General features: G+C 49.5%; 1 protein-coding gene across 1 annotated transcript; it reads left to right on the forward strand.

Annotated features, from left to right (window-relative positions):
• Positions 1-2,957: 2,957 nt before the first annotated feature.
• LOC119454985 (uncharacterized) lies at positions 2,958-12,245 on the forward strand. Its single transcript, XM_037716542.2, has 2 exons — positions 2,958-3,205; positions 12,012-12,245. The coding sequence occupies exons 1-2, from the start codon at positions 2,986-2,988 to the stop codon at positions 12,194-12,196; spliced, it is 405 nt and encodes a 134-aa protein (XP_037572470.2). The 5' UTR covers positions 2,958-2,985; the 3' UTR covers positions 12,197-12,245.
• Positions 12,246-21,554: the final 9,309 nt, after the last annotated feature.

Below are 21,554 nucleotides of genomic sequence, written 5' to 3' on the forward strand. Positions count from 1 at the left end.
GTGTTTTTATCGACGGCATTCGCCACCACATTGAGTTGCCTGTCCTTCTTACTTGTATCCATGGAGTTATCCTGGGCTGGGACTTCCTACATTCTGCTTCAGCCGTCATTTCACGTAGAGAGCAAAGTGTACACATTACGGATACAGCGCTTGCACCTCTTACGGACTCTTCATATTCGTGCTTGAATTTGGTTGTCGCCGTAGACCACATCCTACGTCATGGTGACGAAGACGTTGTCGCCGTCACATCCAGTCAGGTCGCCGACGGAGACGCTCCAGTGGCCCCTTCTCCCCGCTGTATTTCTCGCGGAATCCTCATCGCCACTTGCCTCGTCCGGTTTTCACGTGACCGCGCTCTTCTGTCTGCCTGCAACACAACCCCAGATCCTGTGAGGTTGCCCTAAAGGGATGATTGTGGCAACCCTCGCCCACCCTCAACCCATCCCTATCGTCACGCTTTGCCCTGTTTCATCGCCAGCACCAACCTCAGGTTTGGATGATTCTTTCCCTCCCCCTGCCGTCATCGGTTCTGACCTAACAGCCACTCAGTCCGAAGCCTTACTGGCTGTCTTGGTGAAGCACAAAGCTTGTTTCGATAGCTGTTCCCCTGTGTTGAGCCAGACTTCTGTTTCCACACACCGCATCGAAACCGATGGATCTGCTACTATACGACGCCAGCCCTATCGTGTAACGCCGTCTGAACGAAACATAATTGAAGAACAGGTTACTGATATGCTTGCGCGAAAGATAATACGGCCTTCATCTAGCTCCTGGGCTTCTCCTGTGGTTCTAGCGAAAAAAAAAGATGGTTCCGTTCGCTCTTGCGTCGGTTATCGAGCGCTAAATAAGATCACACGCAAGGAATATCTCGAATTGACGACGCTTTGGACACACTATACAGGGGGCGGAGTATTTCTCCAGCCTTGATCATCGATCAGGATATTGGCTAATTCCTATGAACGAGACTGACAAAGAAAAGACCTCATTTGCTACACCGGATGGACTTTATGAATTTAACGTCATGCCTGTTGGCCTTTGTAACACTCAAGCCACATTTGAGCGCATGATAGACAATGTCATTCGTGTCATTCATTCCGCATTCCGATATATATATATATATATATATATATATATATATATGTTCCCGTAATCCATTTCTTGTCTGTAACCCGTCAAGAACACTCGTGTACGATGGTTTGGGTAGATACTACAGAAAGCACGTGGCCAAAATTATTCCGCTGTATTGAATCAAATTGTAGAGTTTTACGTGCCAAAACCACGACTTCATTTGAGGCACGCTGTAGTGGGGAAATCCGGATTAATTTTTACCACCAGTGGTTATTTAACGCGCGCCCAGTGGACAGGACACAGGCGTCTTGCTCGGGGCGGTGCCGCCGCCTACGAGCAGAAAAGAGAAGTACTGCATTATGACACTAACGCGCACCGACAGTGAACGCTTCGGTGGTCTCAGCACTACGACGCCTCGATGCCAGCATTCGAAGGGACGCTGGCATCAAGAAGCACTACCAACGCCGTAACACACTAGCACAAACGCGTTAGAAACGCGCTAGGTGGCGTTCACCGTACTCAGCACAGCGGAGCGTGGCCTCCGCAATTAGCTCTGAAAATGTTTCTGAAGTTGATCGCGGAGGCTGCAATTACGACGTGCTGTACGCGCTGATTTGACTCGGTGACGATTCAGTTACGTGCTTTGTCTTGCGCGTTGTATTAGTGTGTCAGTTACGTGCTTCGTCTTTCGCGTTGTGCTAGCGTGTGCAGCGTAGTGCAGCTTCCATATGCACGACGGTTGCTCATGGTCATCGACGTTGGTAGTCGTGATGGAGGAGACGTGCCACCAGGCGTCAGCGTGGGTGTTTGCAAACCGCCCCCATCGAAACCCGGACGCCGCGGCCGGGATTTGATCAAGCGACCTCGTCCCTATAGCAGCGCAACACCATAGTCGCTACGATTCTGGAGTATTAATCTATGGCGTCGCTAAACACCTAACTTGCCGTTACGTGATGCTATACCGCAGAAATGATGATTTCATTTGTAGCTCTTAGTAGCCAATAGATGGACGGCTGCAAAATCGGAAAGCGGCAAGCTCCCGAGCTCTAGCCACGCGAATTCTTGATAGGCGGTGGCAGTTCTCAGCCATGCATGTTCGTATTCTTCACTACAAGTAAAATAATTCACATAACCAACTGACGGCTTATATGCAGACGGCTTACATGCAGATCCCGGTGGCACAAAAAAAAAAAACCCCAACGCCTTTGTGTCCTTGCCATTGTGCTTTATTTATTCGAACATGTCAGGTGTGTAGCATTCATTCTAAGCGCGCAGAACTGGTTTCCTTTTTTTCTGCTCGGAAGCGTTGCCATGCCCAAGCCAATTAGAATTTTTTGAAGAATCACCTTGTCACATACGTTGCTAAAGCGCCTGTGTTATGGCCGGAAACAGACATGCAAACGAATAAAAGTTGGCAGTAATTGTTTCGCCGTGATGGCATATTCGCAAATAACCACAGTGGTAAACGATTCATGGGCCACCGAACAGGAAGCATGTTCGCGTATATACTTTCAGTGCCCCGTTGGGCGATATGGCTGATTATTGCTGAAAGGAAATTCCAAATGACGGATGATGGATGACGTGATGACTTCTGCGACATTTCACACTGAATCCCTCGGTATCCTTCTATCTATCGTGGGTGGCTGTTTTGCGTCATGTGCATCAGGCAGAAACGCAGCCGTCTGATGGACAGCTTTTACTATCTAAACGAGCACGTGGCACCTGCGCTAAGTCGTATTCTCTCTTCCCCCATTGCCACGCGTTCACCTGCGGTGACAGCCCACCTGTGACGTCGCAACCCTTCCCCATAACTCGGCCAGCATGGAGCGGTCAGCGTATATATAAACTTTTCCTGTAACGTCGATGGCGCACTTTGCTCGCTGCATGTAGTACGTGTTGCCCATTGCCACGAGTACGATGATCGCTCTGTGTGTCAGCAGGGTGCGCTTCTATGCGTTCGCTGCCATAACAGTGCTCCTGGTGCTAGTTGCAATGACGGGAGTGCAAGCCCGTTGCCCTCCCAGGCGACAGGGTCTCTTGAGTACCTGCGTCTACACCGAGTGTTCCCCCGCGGAGTGCGCCGCCGCTGGTATGGAGTGCTGCCCGAAACCATGCGGTGGAAGCTGGTGCGTCAAAGGTATGGTCCGCTGTTTGCTAAACCATGACTGACTTATTCATTGAGCCTAACATTCCAAAAAAAATGTGGTTGATCCCTCTTATATAGGAATCGGTATAGAACACGAAAGTGAAACGTGTCTTCACAGAAGTAGTGTAATGTTTATTGCACATTGATATATAATGCCTATTAGTGTTTTGTGGCTAAAGCGCCCTTAGGCGTTGATGCACCCACGCTGACGCCTGGTGGCACGTCTCCTCCATCACGACTACCAACGTCGATGACCATGAGCAACCGTCGTGCATATGGAAGCTGCACTACGCTGCACACGCTAGCACAACGCGAAAGACGAAGCACGTAACTGACACACTAATACAACGCGCAAGACAAAGCACGTAACTGAATCGTCACCGAGTCAAATCAGCGCGTACAGCACGTCGTAATTGCAGCCTCCGCGATCAACTTCAGAAACATTTTCAGAGCTAATTGCGGAGGCCACGCTCCGCTGTGCTGAGTACGGTGAACGCCACCTAGCGCGTTTCTAACGCGTTTGTGCTAGTGTGGACTAACATTCCAAAACAAGCACAGTGGATTATCAGCGATGGCATGCCTGAGGGCTTAAGATTAAGTTTCACCGGTTGATATTCTTCAGCATTCACTTGGACCAGACTGCATGAATATTTTCTGTACCATTCCCATAGGAATTTGGCCGGCGAATCGAACCCGCGCGTCCTGGCACTCAACTGCAGGGTGTCACAGCCACTGAGCTAACATGGCGCGTAGTACGGTGCACTGTGGGAGGTTATTCACAAGCCTTCGAAAGGTCATTTCCAGTGAATTGGGCCTGTTGTAACAGAAACATTCGCGAAAGAAAAAAAAAATGCGGCCAGCTAGCACTGCCAAGTCTGAAGAAACAGCGGAGCTGGGCGACCTTCATTAGCAACTAGTTTATCGAGGCTTAACGTGGCTTAACTTGACGTTTTCTAGGCAAGGTTGGGCTATCGCAGCAAGGCTAGGCTATTAGGCAGTGCTTCCAGGTTTGGCTATATATAGCCAAATTGGGCTACAGGAAAGAAATAATTGGCGTCGACTTGAACTAGTTGCCTATATATGTGGGTATGTTTAGGCTACTGAAAATCTGCGACTTGGCTTTGTTTGGGCTATAAGTGGCGCTCTAATCCACGCCTTAGATGTGACTTTGATCGGGTAGAAGCAAATCTCGAAGGCTGTTTTAGCTGGCTGAGCCGGCCGCGTGGCTGTGCGTGTGTGCGTGCGCGAAATGACCTTCCCTCCACTTCCCTACCCTATCTGCGCCGTTGTCTGAGCCGGTGGCTTTGATCTTTGGTGCACTTAAACTTACACCCCGCTCGACTGTTACGCACCCGATCCCCGGGCATCGGGATGAACCTGGGAGTAGTGGGTTTTTCACAGTACACTGTACTAACATGGCTATGCCCAGGAAGGGACAGCGATAATCTAGGGTCGGGGCCATCGGGCGATCATGGCGCCGACATGAAAGAAGGGAAGCACGGGTGGATGACACGCTCCAGTGTGTTCATTGCCATGTCTTCTGGGTGAAGCATCGCGCCGGGTACTGCTTTCGACCTACTCCACGTTTCTAGCGCAAAGCTTTACTGCCATTTTCTTCTCCTGCTAGATGAATTTTGTTCGTGCTTACATTCGAGATTCATTTCGATAGGTTGAACGTAAGATCAGATCCTCCTCGGAGGAGAATCCAAACATTGGGGAAAGTGGGCCAAGTATGCAAGAACGTATAAAAAATTGGGAGCAAGACTCCGCGCCAAAGGTGGGTTCTGGTGCTTTCACTTCTAGATAGTTTGCCCGTAAAGTCATGGATGCAGATACTCATTCTCCTAATATCGAAACATGTTTGCCACGATGACATCAGTGCACCACGTCACATGAACTTCACCCGCCCTGTTAGCTTAGCATGTGAGGTGTCGCGCTCCAGGCTCGAGGACGCGGGTTTGATTCCCGGCCACGGCGGCCGCATTTCGATCAAGGCGAAATGCAGGAACACCCGTGTATTTACGTTTAGGTGTACGTTAAAGAACCCGAGGTGTCAAAAATAATTCCGGAGTTCCCCACTGCGTCATGCCTCCCAATCATATCGTGGTTTTGGCACGTAAAACCCCAGCAATTATTAGTTTTGGAATAGGGGCCTCAAACGTTTTGGGGCCCTAAAGAAATAGCGTCGAAGCCACTGCGCATGCGCAAGACGCGAACTGTGTTTGCGTTTCCTGACCTAGCACCAAACTGGGCTCGATTCGTGGTAACGCGTGAAGTTCGTAAGTTAGAAATGATTGCGGTTATCGCTTTCTCCCAACTAACATGTGTAATTAAGATTGATTCATTAGACGCCGCTGATTCAGAATTGTCGGTTTCATGGCTCGTAGGCCTAACAAGGATTGACTTGGCTGGGTGAAGGTACGTAAAATTGGTTACTCAAAACTAAGCGCAACAAGTTGCTTGCTGCAAATAGAAAAAGTTCTAAATTGTAATTAAACGCGAAAACACAAAAATCTAAATTACTCTTCTTATCATCAAATGGTATAGTTTATTTTAATATTTATAACAGCTTTTCTTTGGCGTCTTAGTGACGCTGCAAGCGCAACACGCTATCCGCAAACGTAAAACGCCTCTTCTAAAACTCTTCTCCCCTGCATGCCCCAACGCTAACACCCGCAAAGCTTTTTGGTGCCCCAAACTTTGGGGGCCCCTATTCTAAAACTTCATTAGCACATCAACATGGTTTGTTTTTGACAGTAAGCGGTTTTCACAGCATAACCGCTGTTATCACTTTTTTGTTTACCTTTGCTCTTTGTGCGCCGTCGCTGCTTTTACCATTTCGAGCGTGTTATACGACTGCGCGCTTCCTACACTGGTGTGCCGTTTTGCGCAGTAACTTTTTAAAGCTTCGCGTACACCAATTCAGACAACGAGCGGCATCTGTTGTCTGTCACTTTATTTTAACGCATGTTCTTGCCGTGCTAGAGACCTAAGATGGCAGCCATGCAGGTTGATCTACCAGCTAACCCAGGCCAAGCTAATTCGCGCGTTCACGCTACGTCGGCCTATATTTAGGTCTTTACGGAGCCCTGAAAGGAGACATTGCCGCCGTTGCCCGAGTAGAGTTGGGCCCGGCTGCGAGTTGCAACCAAGTCTCACTATTTTACTGATCACCGCAGCGTCTTCATAAGCATAAAAAATGATGAATAAATACTGTATTCATTGCAAACATGTCTGTACATCATTGCGAAACCACACCTCGGCCACAGTTTGACAATGGGCCTAGCCAGGACAGTGAAGCTTTCGCTATCAACCAGGGTTACCCAAAGCTAAACCACAGCAATTTTTTTTTCAGTTTACATTTCTTCTCGATTCTATTGCTACCAGTCGTCTACATTTACTCTTTATAACAATTAAATGTCCTACCTTCGCCAATTATGCATTTATTTTGCCGATAAAGGGTGTGACACTTTTCGCGTTACGCACAGATTTTGCTGGGGTACTCGCCAAAGGCTTCTGCTATAAAAACATGGCTCACAGCTGCACGATCTGCAATGCGCAGTAAGATGCGCGCCTATACCGTTTTTGAGTTATTCGCGTGTTTCATGATACGGTCGTTCACACAACGGGAAGTCTGGGCGACGTAGGTTTTTTTTCAGAACTTATCGGTACCTCGTAGACCACTGCAGTAGAACACGCAGTGGTCTACCACTCCAGTGGTCAATAAGGTACCGCACCGTAGCCACTGTGGGATAGCATACGGTACCATAGTGCCTTTCTTTCGGAAATCCTCCCCAGCTTGGCAATAATCCAAAAGAAGGGGAGGTGAGCAGGATTCCTGAAGAAAGGGACCAGTCGTACCTTATTACCACAAGGTGAGCCACAGCCTCAAGAAAGGGCGAACAGGAATCGGGAGGTGTTGTTTTCCGCCCCGAACAAACTGGCTCGCCGCTGCCTCCAAATGACTGAATGTGTTACGCGAACGTGCAAAGAAAGACACGAGCACAACGCTAAGTTGCGGGAAAACCTACATCGGGCAGACCAGCGGTTGTAGAGATAAAACCGCGCGGGAACTGCTAGAGGTATCTATTCGAATTAGCGGTCAAGCTTGGGTTAGTCAAACATTTATTTCGTTATATGATGGGGGCGGAAATGAAAGTCGGGGGGGGGGGGGGGGGGGCTTGTCAAACAAGACGGCTTGTCGTTTGCTCTTTGCGTCCCTTGGTGTCGAGAGCGTGTGCGCGATATCTATTTAGCAAGCTTTGTGCCTAAAGAACAGTTGTGAGTGTAGCGCCGCCTTTCTTTCTACTGTCTATCACTTTTGATCTTTCTTTTTGAGATTGTTGCGCTACAATATCATGTCGTGCAGAAAAATTTTATTCATGCTTATGGCTTCACAGGTTATTCTGGCTTCGTTTACTACACTTTATCTACCTTCATTTTCCTGAATTTCAGAGGAATCTGTAATTCGAGACACAAGACTCTGCACACACGCACAATCGCTACTAATTGTAGTGGTTCAGCCTGTCAAGGTGGCCGAATCGCCACGCGCCAAGCGTGGCAACGCATTTTCTTGTACGCGTGCGTTCATTGCTTGTCGATGCATGCGTCCGAGGCGTAACAATTTTCAATATAGGGTTTGTGCTAGAGGTCCTGTGCTGTAACCCTGCCATCGGGCTCATTATTAATGGGCACTTTTTACTACACACTAATTTGTTGGGAATGACGATTTTACAATGTCCCGAAGACGTTTGTAGCCAGAAGAACAATGTTTAGACAAATAATTTTACTACCCATCGTTCCCAGGCTTGCTGAAACGCCCCACTGGCAGCTCCCGTAGACACTGGCGCTAGAGTTCCCTCTGGTGATCACTGTATGAAACTCTATGGGTGTGCCTTCCGATTGGAAGATTAGTGAGGCTGAGTGACGACACGCACGGGGAAGAGACGCTTGTGCGTGTCACTTTGACTGTCTCGCTGGGAACATGACTGCCCCGACAAAAAAGCCACGTAGCGTTTGGTTTTAAATTTCGGCTGTTGCTGGGCCAGTGCATGAGCGCGTCACGTATATTTTACGCTTGTTTAAAATAGTCCCACTCAGTGAGCCACGTTTTAAAGAATCCCGTGCGGTGAACATTTATTTGTAGCCTTCCGCTATGGCATCTCATCGCCCCAAAGTTCCTTTGGCAGGTTGTACGAGTCCCATTGATCAAAATCTGGCGAAATGTGCTGGGGTACTTCGCGCCTATCACACGGCACATATCTATTCTTGGTTTTACGCCACCTAATTTGAGTGTCTCGAATCTGTACGATGAAAGACAATGACGCCGCAACTGAAATGTAGATATAAGGTAAAATAAAATGTTATTTGCCACTAGTAGGAGCCGTGTCTACATCTACTGCGTGCTTTTCCAAACTTCTGAATGCTTTACCAAGTAAGCTACGGCGGCGGAAATCATCCCACCCACTTTCTTGGGCATTTCTTTTTGCGCCAAGATTGGCCCGGCTAGTGTTAATGCAGCGCCTCTTACGTCTAAGGCGGCGCTGGATTACTTTCCTAGACCTAAACATATGCACACGTACCAATACCCAAACAAATAGACGGGAGGCTGTCCGCCGTGGCAGCCTAATACTTGTATGTAACGTAGCGCAGGCGTAATGTTTAAGATGTAGGCTTGGCTCCTACCTGCCGCCAGTTAGGTTTTCTTTTAAAGTTGTAATGACAATAAGGTCATACTTAGGTAACTTTACCCCTATTGCGGTATGCTTGTTTGGCCGCATGTAGGCTCTCTGAAAGACCCGATGACGAAAGTTAGGAGCTTATCTGACTAGGGATGCACTGGCTTCTGTCTGCTGAACTGACCACATGGCCCACAATTTGCGACTGGCAGCTGTCTGGCCTAGCAGACTATAGTGTCACCGGATAAGTTCCCGAAAACACAACTTCTGCACTGCCTGTGTCATATTGGTGGGTGGCCATTCTTAGCCAATCCCCCAGAATAAACAAGGGACATTTAGCCTTAATATACCGTAAACACTAGTGCAAGGGCCGCACCCCCAACTTGGCAGCCCAATATTCGCACAAAAGTTCAGAGAAGCAATCGCGTTAGGCGCCCCGATGCCGCGCCCGAGCATCGGCGAATTTTCGAGCGCTGCGTACTTCCGCATGCAGGTACTGGATGGCGAGACCTGCGGTGTGCACAAGATCTAGGGTGTGCGCTAGTCACCGGCTGGACCGGCACCATTTTGACCAAGAAGTTAGATCCCGTGTAAAGACCGCACCTCGTCAAAATTGTGGAAAAAGAGTGTGGCCCTTACAAGAGTCTATACGGCATTCGAGCGATAGCACCCCATGCATGTCGACCGCAGCCGCTTGATGAATCGCCCTTGAAATGTCGATCCATAGCCGCGTCTTCGATGCAAGCAAGCGCGAGAGGGAGAGAAGCGCGAGAAAGGAGCCTGGCTGTAGTGCGCTCCTCATATCTGATGCCACTCCACATGCCTCATTCTATGAGCCCTCTTACAGTGTCCATGCCTCGCCCAATAAAGCCACGTTGCGCCCAGGAGTTTTAAGGACGCAACCATAGCCGTCGCTCTGCGACGGAGCCGGCCGGTGCCCGCGTCGTTCGCTTGGAGCAAATGTGACTGAAGTTGTGTCAGCACTACACTGCCGAAACAAAGAAAAATCATATTTATGTCGCACAATAGCATATCACTGTTACACATTCACCATTAGAATTAAAGATGTGTATACGCGTTGACGTCATCGGTCTTCTCCAAGGGACGGATACGCCCCCAATTTTTTTTCTCTGTACACATGTCAATAAACATAAAATTGATTCCTCCTCTGATTTACCTGGCCTCATTGTTTCTTTTGTTTTTTTGCTGTGGCTGTCACTCGGAGAAGATCGATCCTCTTAAAATCATTTGCTCTCGAATATATCGAAACTACCGCTCAGCGCAGAATTCTTGCTACAGAGATTACTTCGTTAACGCTCCATTGTAATTAAGGATTTGGACAGTGTGACTTTGAGTCAATGTTTACGAAATAAATATTACTCTTTTTCAGTTAGCTAAGTAATCACTGTGCCTTGTGCAAGTGCCGTCCACCTTTTTGTTCCGTAGAAAATACACCTATTTCGACTAAAAATACTCTTTTGGTAGAATTAAGCTGCATAGCCGAAATGAAAAGAAAAGTAAGGTAGTGAAACTACTGCGTGTTCAGATGCACTTTATTGCTCTAAACTCTGATATATGCGATATGTGCATTTGTTGACCTTTATGCGCTTCAGAAAAGTAGATGAAATTGTTTGTGTTGCGGAAGCCACATTTCAATGGAGGCGAAACGCAAAAACGGGCGTGTGCTTGCGTTGTAGTGCAATTTAAAGAACCCCAGGTGAATAAAATTAATCCGAAGTCCTCCACTACAGCGTGCCTCGTAATCAGAACTGGTTCTGGCATGCAAAAACCCAGAAAGAAGAAATTGTTCGCATTGTATGTGCATTGTATGTGTCTAGGTTATGCCCGCTTGAGCCTAGGTGCAACAAAACGTGGTACGCAATCCATTTTAAGTGCATCAGCATTTCTGCGCTTACCCGACGAGGAAAACCGTCCGCCCCTGCCGTAAGACGATCGCTTTCACGATAGCGCCCGCAGCAGCGAGCCAATTCACCTTCAAGCTGCCCCTCGCTTAAGCGGCCAGAAAAGTGTTCACGAAGCTATCAGCACTCGCCGCATTCTGCCTACATCCCAGATCGCTTTCAACATAGAGGCCCACAGGTCTCTTCAACGCAAACTAAGCGGAGAGAACACAGCGCACTAAGCTATCGGCGGTCGGCGCTCACTGTCGCAGATCATTTTCAAGATACGGCCCGCGCGGCCGTGGCATACGCCGCCGTCGCTGGGGTATGGTTGATCACAGCTCATGATGGTTCAACGCAGATGGATAATGCGCTCAACAGCGATAACGTCTTATAATGCTGCGAACGTCATCAGCCTAAGTGGCGCCGCCCCCTTCGGTACTTTGCTTGCGTCATCAATTCACCTTGCGCCGCCGTCCGCAGCAGTTCGTACTAGCCGGATCAAGTTTTATAACATTGATAATGACACCGGGCTGCGTGGAGATGAGCAAGGGGTACAACGCTTACGCGTACTTGGACAACTACCAACAAGCGGCTGTAACCTGATGTTTAGAGCGCTACAAAGGCTACTGTGCTGTGCGGTGATAGTATGCGGTGAGATTGGAAGACTATGATTGTGCATCTGTGCTCCCAGTATATCTACATTCCTCTCGTTTTACCTCTTTCCCCTCTCTCCAGCATGGGGTAGGAAACAGGACTTGCCCTCTGGTTAACCTTCCTGCCTTTCGCTTTACTTCTCTCTTTCTCTATATATATATATATATATATATATATATATATATATATAATCACTCCCAGTGAAGTTCCTGCCTGAATTTTTCGAAGTGCTGTCAGGTTCAGCGTTTGCGCAGAGTACGAGGAGGTACCACTGCATAAATAATACACAGCAATGCTTCTGCACCGTAAGAACAAAATGTACTGTGTTCATTATACAGTGCCCGCCTCTAGATCACACATATGCTAAATGTTCCATGGCTTCGGGCTCATGGTTTTCCAATTTTCTCATTGAATACAAGATCAGACACCACAACTTTATGTATCTCAATTTTGGTTCCTTCCATACAAAGCAGGCGTCAATGTGTAACACTAGAAAATATTGTGTTGTAATGTTGTTGAAATGTTATTTCTGTTTCACGCCTTTTTTTCGCACCGTTCTAGGCACAGGACCGCCATCAGAATACCCAGAGACCTGCCCACCAGCCTTTAATTGGGCCCCGAACTGCGCAGCACCCAGGAATAATACGACTTGTGAACAACTGAACTGCTCCAGGCAGGGCTCCATCTGCTGCCGCAATAGCTGCAAGGAAAACTACTGCTACCAAATACCTGGGACTTCCAAGTGAGGCCCTCGGTCACCGCTAGACACGCCAAGCCTCTTCTCGACACGGCATCAGAATAAACAACTGTCTTGCAAACAAATGGCGCAGAGGAAGTGACTTGCTCGTCTATCTTCCGCACGCCAGACAGTTTGCATGCAATGTGTACGCGTTTAATATTGCTGAGACCTCAATATACTGCTAGGTTACTTATGGTCATCACGTGGCTCCTTGGTTCGTCACTCTGGTCATTTTACATGTGTCAAACAACCTTCGAAGTCATTCTGCGTTCATGCTTCGGTCATGTAATTCAGAGATCCTTCATCATTCGCGTGCTGCATTATCGCGCCAATGAATGCAATTTTGCGCGCACCTGCGACCGCTCACTTGGTACATTCAACCCTTTTACTTTGTGGTCGTAATTTACTCTTCTGCCGAAAATGCATTCTGAGCTGTATAAGCAAGAAAGCTGAATTGTCGACTTTTCAATACTACTATGTACTGTCACAGGCCATCGCTCGGGCGGGTTTCTCACCCACTCAGCGGGTCTTCTAACAACAATGAGCATGCGCCCAAACAACGCGTGTACTTAAAATCTCGATATTGAATTGACAGGTGACATTCTATGGCGTTCCTGACCTTGTTTTGGTGCTGCCACGGCCCAACATTCAAACACTGTTCTCTTTGACATACTTCCTGCACCGGCAAAGGCATTTCAAAACCACTCCCGCCTGACAGGAGACGTACTTGCTCTCGTGGTTTACGATGCAATCTGGTGCTTTGCGGGGACAAGGGTTGGTCAGTCTGCAGAGCCTAGAAAGCTTGAAAGGGGCAAAGATCGCCTCTATGTCAGGTCGCTGTGCGATCTGTTTAAATTTGTGTGAACATGGTGTAAATAGGCAATAGCGACCAACTATTTTTTTCTCCAGGTTTTTGCGTTTGTCACAGACTATTAGAACAAGCAATGAAAGCACATTTGAAGTATATTTCCGTGCCAAGGCTGGCTAAGTAAGCTGCCCATTAAGAATAACTGCGACACTGACACGTGTAAGAAGTTTGTCGGGCTCTTTCTGCAAGAAAAGCTGAAACTCGCAATTGGAGGCGCTTGCGTGATCAAGGATTTCTTCGAAGTAAATAACCTTGTTTCGGAGAATTCTGGGATCAATTTATATGCATTTTCAATGGATTTGAAAGATTTGTATTAGTCTATACCAAAGGATGAGTTGATTCAGTGTCCAGGATAGCATTGACAGCTACGGGTCCGTCATTTCAGAATGACGTGGGCATACCGGGAGATAAGCTTGTGGAGATGCTCGAAATTGATCTGACTTCTACACATGTTGAATGGGACTGCAGTCTTTACCTTCAGAATAGCGGTTTGTCTGTAGGTTCTTGCATAGCCCGAATTCTAAGTGATTTGTTTTTAACTCGTGCAGACACAGCAATATTTTTTCTTTCTCAAGGGTAGTGTTTTTTAAGTCTCTTTAGTTTGTGGATGATTTTTGTGATTTTCGACAGGAATTGAATTGCCGAACAGCTGGTAGTCAGTAAAACTTTGACGGCTTTTAAGGTGATTTTAACTCCTCTAGAAGTGGTTCGCGAACTTTCGGTTGACCCATTCATAAGGTTTATGGATCTAAGATTGTTTTCATTACTGACAATATCTGTTGTGGATGGAGCCTAGGGCTAACAGACCCCTACTCGCGTTTACTTCATTTCATTCAAAGTTCCTCAAACGTAGCATCGCCAATGTGTACCTGGTAAGAGGTTTTAGGAAGACTTGTTCACACTGAGCGCAGGAGAGGTTTTCGAAACAGAATGACCGTTCAGAGCCGGCAAGCTACCCGGAACAGGTTCTTGCCTCCGTAGCAGAAACGAAACTGGAGAGGATGCCAACACGTCAACGGAATGTAGAACAGCCTCGATTAAAAGAAAAGTTGGTCTGCAATTTCAAAAAGGTAGCACAGCGAGCAGATGTGAAGATGAACACCTCTGCCGCTTTCGAGCTGTCTGGACTTCGCAGAATCGCCAAACCTTGTCCCCGCAAAGCCCCAGTTTGCGCCGTAAACCACGAGATTAGCTGCAGTGCCGTCCACCGCTGTGTATATAGAGCGCGCGCGCGGCCGGCTTCGCTCTGCGAGGTGGCACCTGGCAACAGCAGCTGGGTCCGAGATAGTTTTTGCAGGCGCATGCGCCGCTTAATAAACGAGCAGAACTTCGTGCGTTGCTTTTCAACACAGGTTATATTCGTAAGGGATTTCGTGAGGTGACGTAACTGTTAGCATGGGCTGATGAGGCGTCCGATTTGTCAAGCCACTGAAGAAAGATGAAATTGTCATCCACCCAAATGTAGGACGAAGACACAAACGAAACCCGTACGGGTTTCTCTGAAAGCTTCGCAGTTGAGCAAAAAATTGTCCCGGGTCCGGGATTCGAACCCGCGACCAACGCCTTTCTGGGGCGGTTGCTCTACCATCTGAGCTAACCAGGAGAATAGCAGATCGCCGCTCGAGGACGAAGTAATCGACAACTGTAAGCTCAAGGATACACAATATGGAAAACCAGTTATGCGGAATCCCGAAAGGTGAAGGAAGTATCATGAAAGGGAGAAATTGTCATCCATCGGAATATAGCACGCAGCTACAAGAAGCTTCTCTTTCGTGATAATTTCTCCACCTTTCGGGATTCCGCAGAACTAATTTTGCATCAAGCCACTTAGTATGAGAGAAAAACAAATATCGGTGTTCACCGATTTTAGATAATGTCAACGGCGAATAAAGCGACTACAACATGCACATAGTGGGTAGAATATCTCTAAGTGTACCTGACACCTTCGCCAAATACCCTGTTTTGCCTTGGCTCCTCAGCTGAAAGCCCAAGAGCGACACGCAATAACTATTAGGGGGCGGAGTGAGTTAGTGAAATAACTTTATTGACGATCCGGCATAAAGGGGGGAAGGGGGTAGGGGAATTAAAGCGAGACACTAGCGTGCTCGAACGTCCCGGAGCAGCAAGCTACTCGCGTCAAACCCGTGGGGGTGCCGCTTTCGGCCGCTGGCGTTCCAGGATGCTAAGCACGTGCTGGACCACGTCTCTTTGGTTGCCTGGCTCTCGGCTGATGATATTGCTGCTGATGGCAGTTGGCATTGCTTCTTCTTGGTTACCCGGCTGGTGGCGCACAGTCCCAGAGGAGTTGTCTCTGGGTGGCGCGCGCCTTCTTGCATGCAGTGTTGTCATATATCCGTGGTGTATACATCCGGGCAAACGTGCTTTGCCCAGACGGGGGTCCATATGGCTTGTACTTTCAACTGCCGTAGTGTGGCTGCTTCGCTGCGTTGTAGGTCTCGGTGAGGCGGTGGGTAGAGGCGTCTGCTCGTTCTGTACCACTGCAGAACGTCGCCGTAGGTTGTGATGGAATACTCTTCGTCTTCGGCATCGGGTCGCTGCGGCTCCGAGGAATGCGTTGACAGAGACCCGCGGCTAGTTAGCGCGTTTGCCTCCGTATCTGCCTCCTCATTGTGGTTCGGGCCCGCGTCCAGCTCCCCGGCGTGCGCAGGGAACCACTTGACGGTAACGTTCGTTTCCGGTCTTGCTATCGTTGAACATACTCTTGCAGTGGTTCCATGGGCGTTGTTTGTAGCAAAGTTGACTATTGCCGGCTTCGAGTCGCTGAGGACCGTGCGGCAACCCGGGATCGCTAGTGCCAGTGCGATTGCAAACTCCTCGGCTTGCGTGGGCGACTTGCACCGTATGCTTCCAGACGTTGTGAGTCCGGTGTCTGCAGCGATGACTGCTGCTGCGTACGTGTTTGGCCGGTGGGGATACTTTGCCACGTCCACGTAGTACGCGCGCGGATCGCTGCCGTGACCCTTTGTGAGGGCCGTGGCTCTCGCCATTCTTCTTTCTTGGTGTACTTGCGGATGCATGTGCTTCGGCAAGGGTGGTACCCTCAGCCTTTGGAGAACGTCCCGGGGTAGCTGCTTTGCTACCTCCGGGGTTGTCGCTGGCGCGTTGATTCCGATGCGTTGTAGTATCGTTCTTCCCGTCCTGGTCTGCGCCATTCGCTGGGCTTCTGCGATTTCTTCCAGCTTGGTGTGAACGCCCAACGCGAGCATGCGTTCCGTGTTGGTGGGGGGGGGGGGGTATAGGCCCAGGGCCGTCTTGTATGCCTTTCTGATCATCGCGTCAATCTTGATCTTCTCCGCCGCATTCCAATTGTGGAACGACGCTACGTAAGAGATGTGGCTGACGGCAAACGACTGGGTGAGTCGTAGTAGACTGTCTTCTCTCATGCCCTGGTACCGCATGGTCACCTTCTTGAGTAAGCGGGTGGCCAGCGAGAGCTTTGCGTGGAGCTTCTGTACCGTCACGTTGTTGCGGTTCAGGTCCTGGAGGTGCAGCCCCAAAACTCTGAGCGTCTGCACGTGCGGTATCGGCGTTCCGTCTTCGGTTACCACGTTGATGTGCTGCGTTGTCGGGCGTCACGCACTTTGCGGTGAGATCACTAGCAGTTCCGAATTGGTTGGTGAGCATTTGAGTCCGGTGGGTCGTAGGGCGACGACGCCCAAGCAGCACGAAAGCACTGGGCCAAGCATGGTTCAATGCTCGCAGAAATTGGTACGAACTTTGGTCCAATCCTGGCATCATGGCAAAGTGCAGCCCGATCCAAGGTCCCCCCACTGTTCGAGCCAAGATTGGCCGTACAGTTTGCCATTGTAGTATCTAATGTAGTTCGAGCATAGAGCCAGTGTACAGCCATTCTGTATCCAGTGTATTTAAATAATTTAGTGCTCAGCCATTTTGTATCCAACGCGTTTCCAGCATATCCAGTGCTCAGCCATTTTGTATCCAACGGGCTTCCACAATATCCAGTGCTCAGCCATTTCGTATCCAACGCGCTTCCAGAATAGCCAGTGCTCAGCCATCTTGTATCCAACGCGTTTCCAGAATACCCAGTGCTCAGCCATTCTGTATCCAACGTGTTTCAAGATTATCCAGTGCTCAGCCATTTTGCATCCAATGGGTCTGGCAGCACGGCAACGATGCGGTCACCTTACGTTCAGCATCTGCTTTTCTTGCAGGATCTTGCTTGCTGTCACTATCCGTAACCAAAAGTCCCGTGATCGGTTGCTCCCTTCATCGATCCAAGGACTGGCTTCCTACAGACCCTTGCACTCACCCGTCCCGGTATTCGAGTCACCACCTTAGCTGGAAAGCGGAAGCAGCCGACAGCGCACTTGCCCTGCGGCGCCCCTACCGGAGCCAACGCTTTTCCAACTGCCGTCATACTCTGCCCCTGGAACCACCGGATCGACACCAGCATCAGCTTTGCTCGATAAAAGGATCGCCACTCCCTCCCTCCCTCTCAGTGGGTCTGGCAGCACGGCAACGATGCGGTCACCTTACGTTCAGCATCTGCTTTTCTTGCAGGATCTTGCTTGCTGTCACTATCCGTAACCAAAATTCCCGTGATCGGTTGCTCCCTTCATCGATCTAAGAACTGGCTTCCTACAGAACCCTTGCACTCACCCGTCCCGGTATTCGAGTCAACACCTCAGCTGGAAAGCAGAAGCAGCCGACAGCGCACTTTCCCTGCGGCGCCCCTACCGGAGCCAACGCTTTTCCAACTGCCGTCATACTCTGCCCCTGGAACCACCGGATCGACACAAGCATCAGCTTTGCTCGATAAAAGGATCACCACTCCCTCCCTCCCTCTCAGTGGGTCTGGCAGCACGGCAACGACGCGGTCACTTTACGTTCAGCATCTGCTTTTCTTGCAGGCTCTTGCATTGCTGCCACTATCCGTCACCAAAAGTCCCGTGATCGGTTGCTCCCTTCATCGATCCAAGAACTGGCTTCCTACAGAACCCTTGCACTCACCCGTCCCGGTATTCGAGTCACCACCTTAGCTGGAAAGCGGAAGCAGCTGACAGCGCACTTGCCCTGCGGCGCCCCTACCGGAGCCAACGCTTTTCCAACTGCCGTCATACTCTGCCCCTGGAACCACCGGATCGACACCAGCATCAGCTTTGCTCGATAAAAGCATCGCCACTCCCTCCCTCCCTCTCAGTGGGTCTGGCAGCACGGCAACGATGCGGTCACTTTACGTTCAGCATCTGCTTTTCTTGCAGGATCTTGCATTGCTGTCACTATCCGTAACCAAAAGTCCCGTGATCGGTTGCTCCCTTCATCGATCCAAGGACTGGCTTCCTACAGACCCTTGCACTCACCCGTCCCGGTATTCGAGTCACCACCTTAGCTGGAAAGCGGAAGCAGCCGACAGCGCACTTGCCCTGCGGCGCCCCTACCGGAGCCAACGCTTTTCCAACTGCCGTCATACTCTGCCCCTGGAACCACCGGATCGACACCAGCATCAGCTTTGCTCGATAAAAGGATCGCCACTCCCTCCCTCCCTCTCAGTGGGTCTGGCAGCACGGCAACGATGCGGTCAGCTTACGTTCAGCATCTGCTTTTCTTGCAGGATCTTGCTTGCTGTCACTATCCGTAACCAAAAGTCCCGTGATCGGTTGCTCCCTTCATCGATCCAAGAACTGGCTTCCTACAGAACCCTTGCACTCACCCGTCCCGGTATTCGAGTCAACACCTCAGCTGGAAAGCAGAAGCAGCCGACAGCGCACTTTCCCTGCGGCGCCCCTACCGGAGCCAACGCTTTTCCAACTGCCGTCATACTCTGCCCCTGGAACCACCGGATCGACACAAGCATCAGCTTTGCTCGATAAAAGGATCACCACTCCCTCCCTCCCTCTCAGTGGGTCTGGCAGCACGGCAACGACGCGGTCACTTTACGTTCAGCATCTGCTTTTCTTGCAGGCTCTTGCATTGCTGCCACTATCCGTCACCAAAAGTCCCGTGATCGGTTGCTCCCTTCATCGATCCAAGAACTGGCTTCCTACAGAACCCTTGCACTCACCCGTCCCGGTATTCGAGTCAACACCTCAGCTGGAAAGCAGAAGCAGCCGACAGCGCACTTTCCCTGCGGCGCCCCTACCGGAGCCAACGCTTTTCCAACTGCCGTCATACTCTGCCCCTGGAACCACCGGATCGACACCAGCATCAGCTTTGCTCGATAAAAGGATCGCCACTCCCTCCCTCCCTCTCAGTGGGTCTGGCAGCACGGCAACGATGCGGTCACTTTACGTTCAGCATCTGCCTTTCTTGCAGGATCTTGCATTGCTGTCACTATCCGTCACCAAAAGTCCCGTGATCGGTTGCTCCCTTCATCGATCCAAGAACTGCCTTCCTACAGAACCCTTGCACTCACCCGTCCCGGTATTCGAGTCAACACCTCAGCTGGAAAGCAGAAGCAGCCGACAGCGCACTTTCCCTGCGGCGCCCCTACCGGAGCCAACGCTTTTCCAACTGCCGTCATACTCTGCCCCTGGAACCACCGGATCGACACCAGCATCAGCTTTGCTCGATAAAAGGATCGCCACTCCCTCCCTCCCTCTCAGTGGGTCTGGCAGCACGGCAACGATGCGGTCACTTTACGTTCAGCATCTGCTTTTCTTGCAGGCTCTTGCATTGCTGCCACTATCCGTCACCAAAAGTCCCGTGATCGGTTGCTCCCTTCATCGATCCAAGAACTGCCTTTCTACAGAACCCTTGCACTCACCCGTCCCGGTATTCGAGTCACCACCTCAGCTGGAAAGCGGAAGCAGCCGACAGCGCACTTGCCCTGCGGCGCCCCTACCGGAGCCAACGCTTTTCCAACTGCCGTCATACTCTGCCCCTGGAACCACCGGATCGACACCAGCATCAGCTTTGCTCGATAAAAGGATCGCCACTCCCTCCCTCCCTCCCTCTCAGTGGGTCTGGCAGCACGGCAACGATGCGGTCACCTTACGTTCAGCATCTGCTTTTCTTGCAGGTAAATAACAAATGCTCTTTGTTTGCTAAGCGCACCAGTTACGCTGCCCTCGTTGTGCTGCCGGGCCCACGCAGCTTCTTGCTCACTGTGAAACAATGCACGTGCATTTTGGTAAAACTACTACTACTCGCCGGCGACATCGAAGAAAATCCCGGTCCTAGCCTTCGTTCCGCTACTACGCAAACGTCGGGGGATATTATGTCTGCTCTTGACGAAATTCGCTCAGGACAGACCTCCTTGCTAAATGAAATGAAATCGATTCGCACTAAGTTATGGCAAAATGACAAGGTGTTTGAAAGTATAAGAAAAAGACTGGACAAGATTGAGCAGGACTGTTCGTGCATTGCTGCGATGAAAACAAAATTAGATAACACCCACGACCTTACAATGCGTAACGCCGCTGATATTGCAAATCTTGTAGCACGAATAGACGACGCTGAAAATAGGTCGCGTCGTAACAACCTAGCGTTTTTTGGGTTGACAGATGCAGGACGTGAAACGTGGGATCAATCTGAAAGCCTAATTATACAGCACTGCAGCTCTAACCTTAATCTTGATAACCAGTCAAGTGACATAGAGCGCGCCCACCGGTTCGGAAAATTCGAACAAAGTAAAAACAGACCTATCATTGTGATGCTCGCCAACTTCAAAGCAAAACAACGTATTCTTTCGAATGCAAAAAAAGTAAGAGGATCAGGCTTCAGAATATCCGAAGACTACTCCCGCAACACCCGTGATGCCCGCAAAAACCTCGTTGAGTATGGCAAATCCCAAGGGAAAGCTTTTAAGCTTCGTCACGACAAGCTGATTATAGATAATAGGAGCTACGTATTTGATCACTCCAACAATAGGGTCATCGCATATAAAAGATAGCTACCTCCCAATGCCTCCGGAAATACGTGTGACCCTTTCCCATTTCTTTACACAAACATTAGAAGCATTCTTCCAAAACGTGATTCACTTCAATACCTTGTCGAAACCACTGAATCTAAAATAATTGCTCTTACCGAAACATGGCTTAATTCATCTGTTGATGATTCTGAACTGTTATGCACTTTCCCCGATTTTGTTATTTTTCGTCGCGACCGAGGCGGTAGGCGGGGCGGTGGTGTTATGCTGGCTACCCACCGTAGTCTTAACTGCTCATTAATCAACATTGCTACTCCAATCGAAGCCTTATTCCTGGTTTGTAAAACTTCATATCCACCTATTATATTAGGTGTATGCTATCGCCCTCCTGACGCTGAACCTTCCTTCATTGTTTCGCTATATGAATTACTTTGCTCTATAACGTCCACACACCGTAACGCTTCCATCATTTTATACGGCGACTTCAACTTTCCCTCCATAAACTGGCTTGATATGTTATCATCTTTATCAAAGAATAACAAAGAATGTGAATTTTTGAACATGTGCCTCACATTTGGTCTTACACAGCTAATCTTGGAACCAACGAGACTTACTGATAAAAGCGCACACATACTAGATCTTTTGTTG

The sequence above is a fragment of the Dermacentor silvarum genome, chromosome 6, assembly GCF_013339745.2.
Source record: "Dermacentor silvarum isolate Dsil-2018 chromosome 6, BIME_Dsil_1.4, whole genome shotgun sequence".
Lineage (NCBI taxonomy): Eukaryota > Metazoa > Arthropoda > Arachnida > Ixodida > Ixodidae > Dermacentor > Dermacentor silvarum.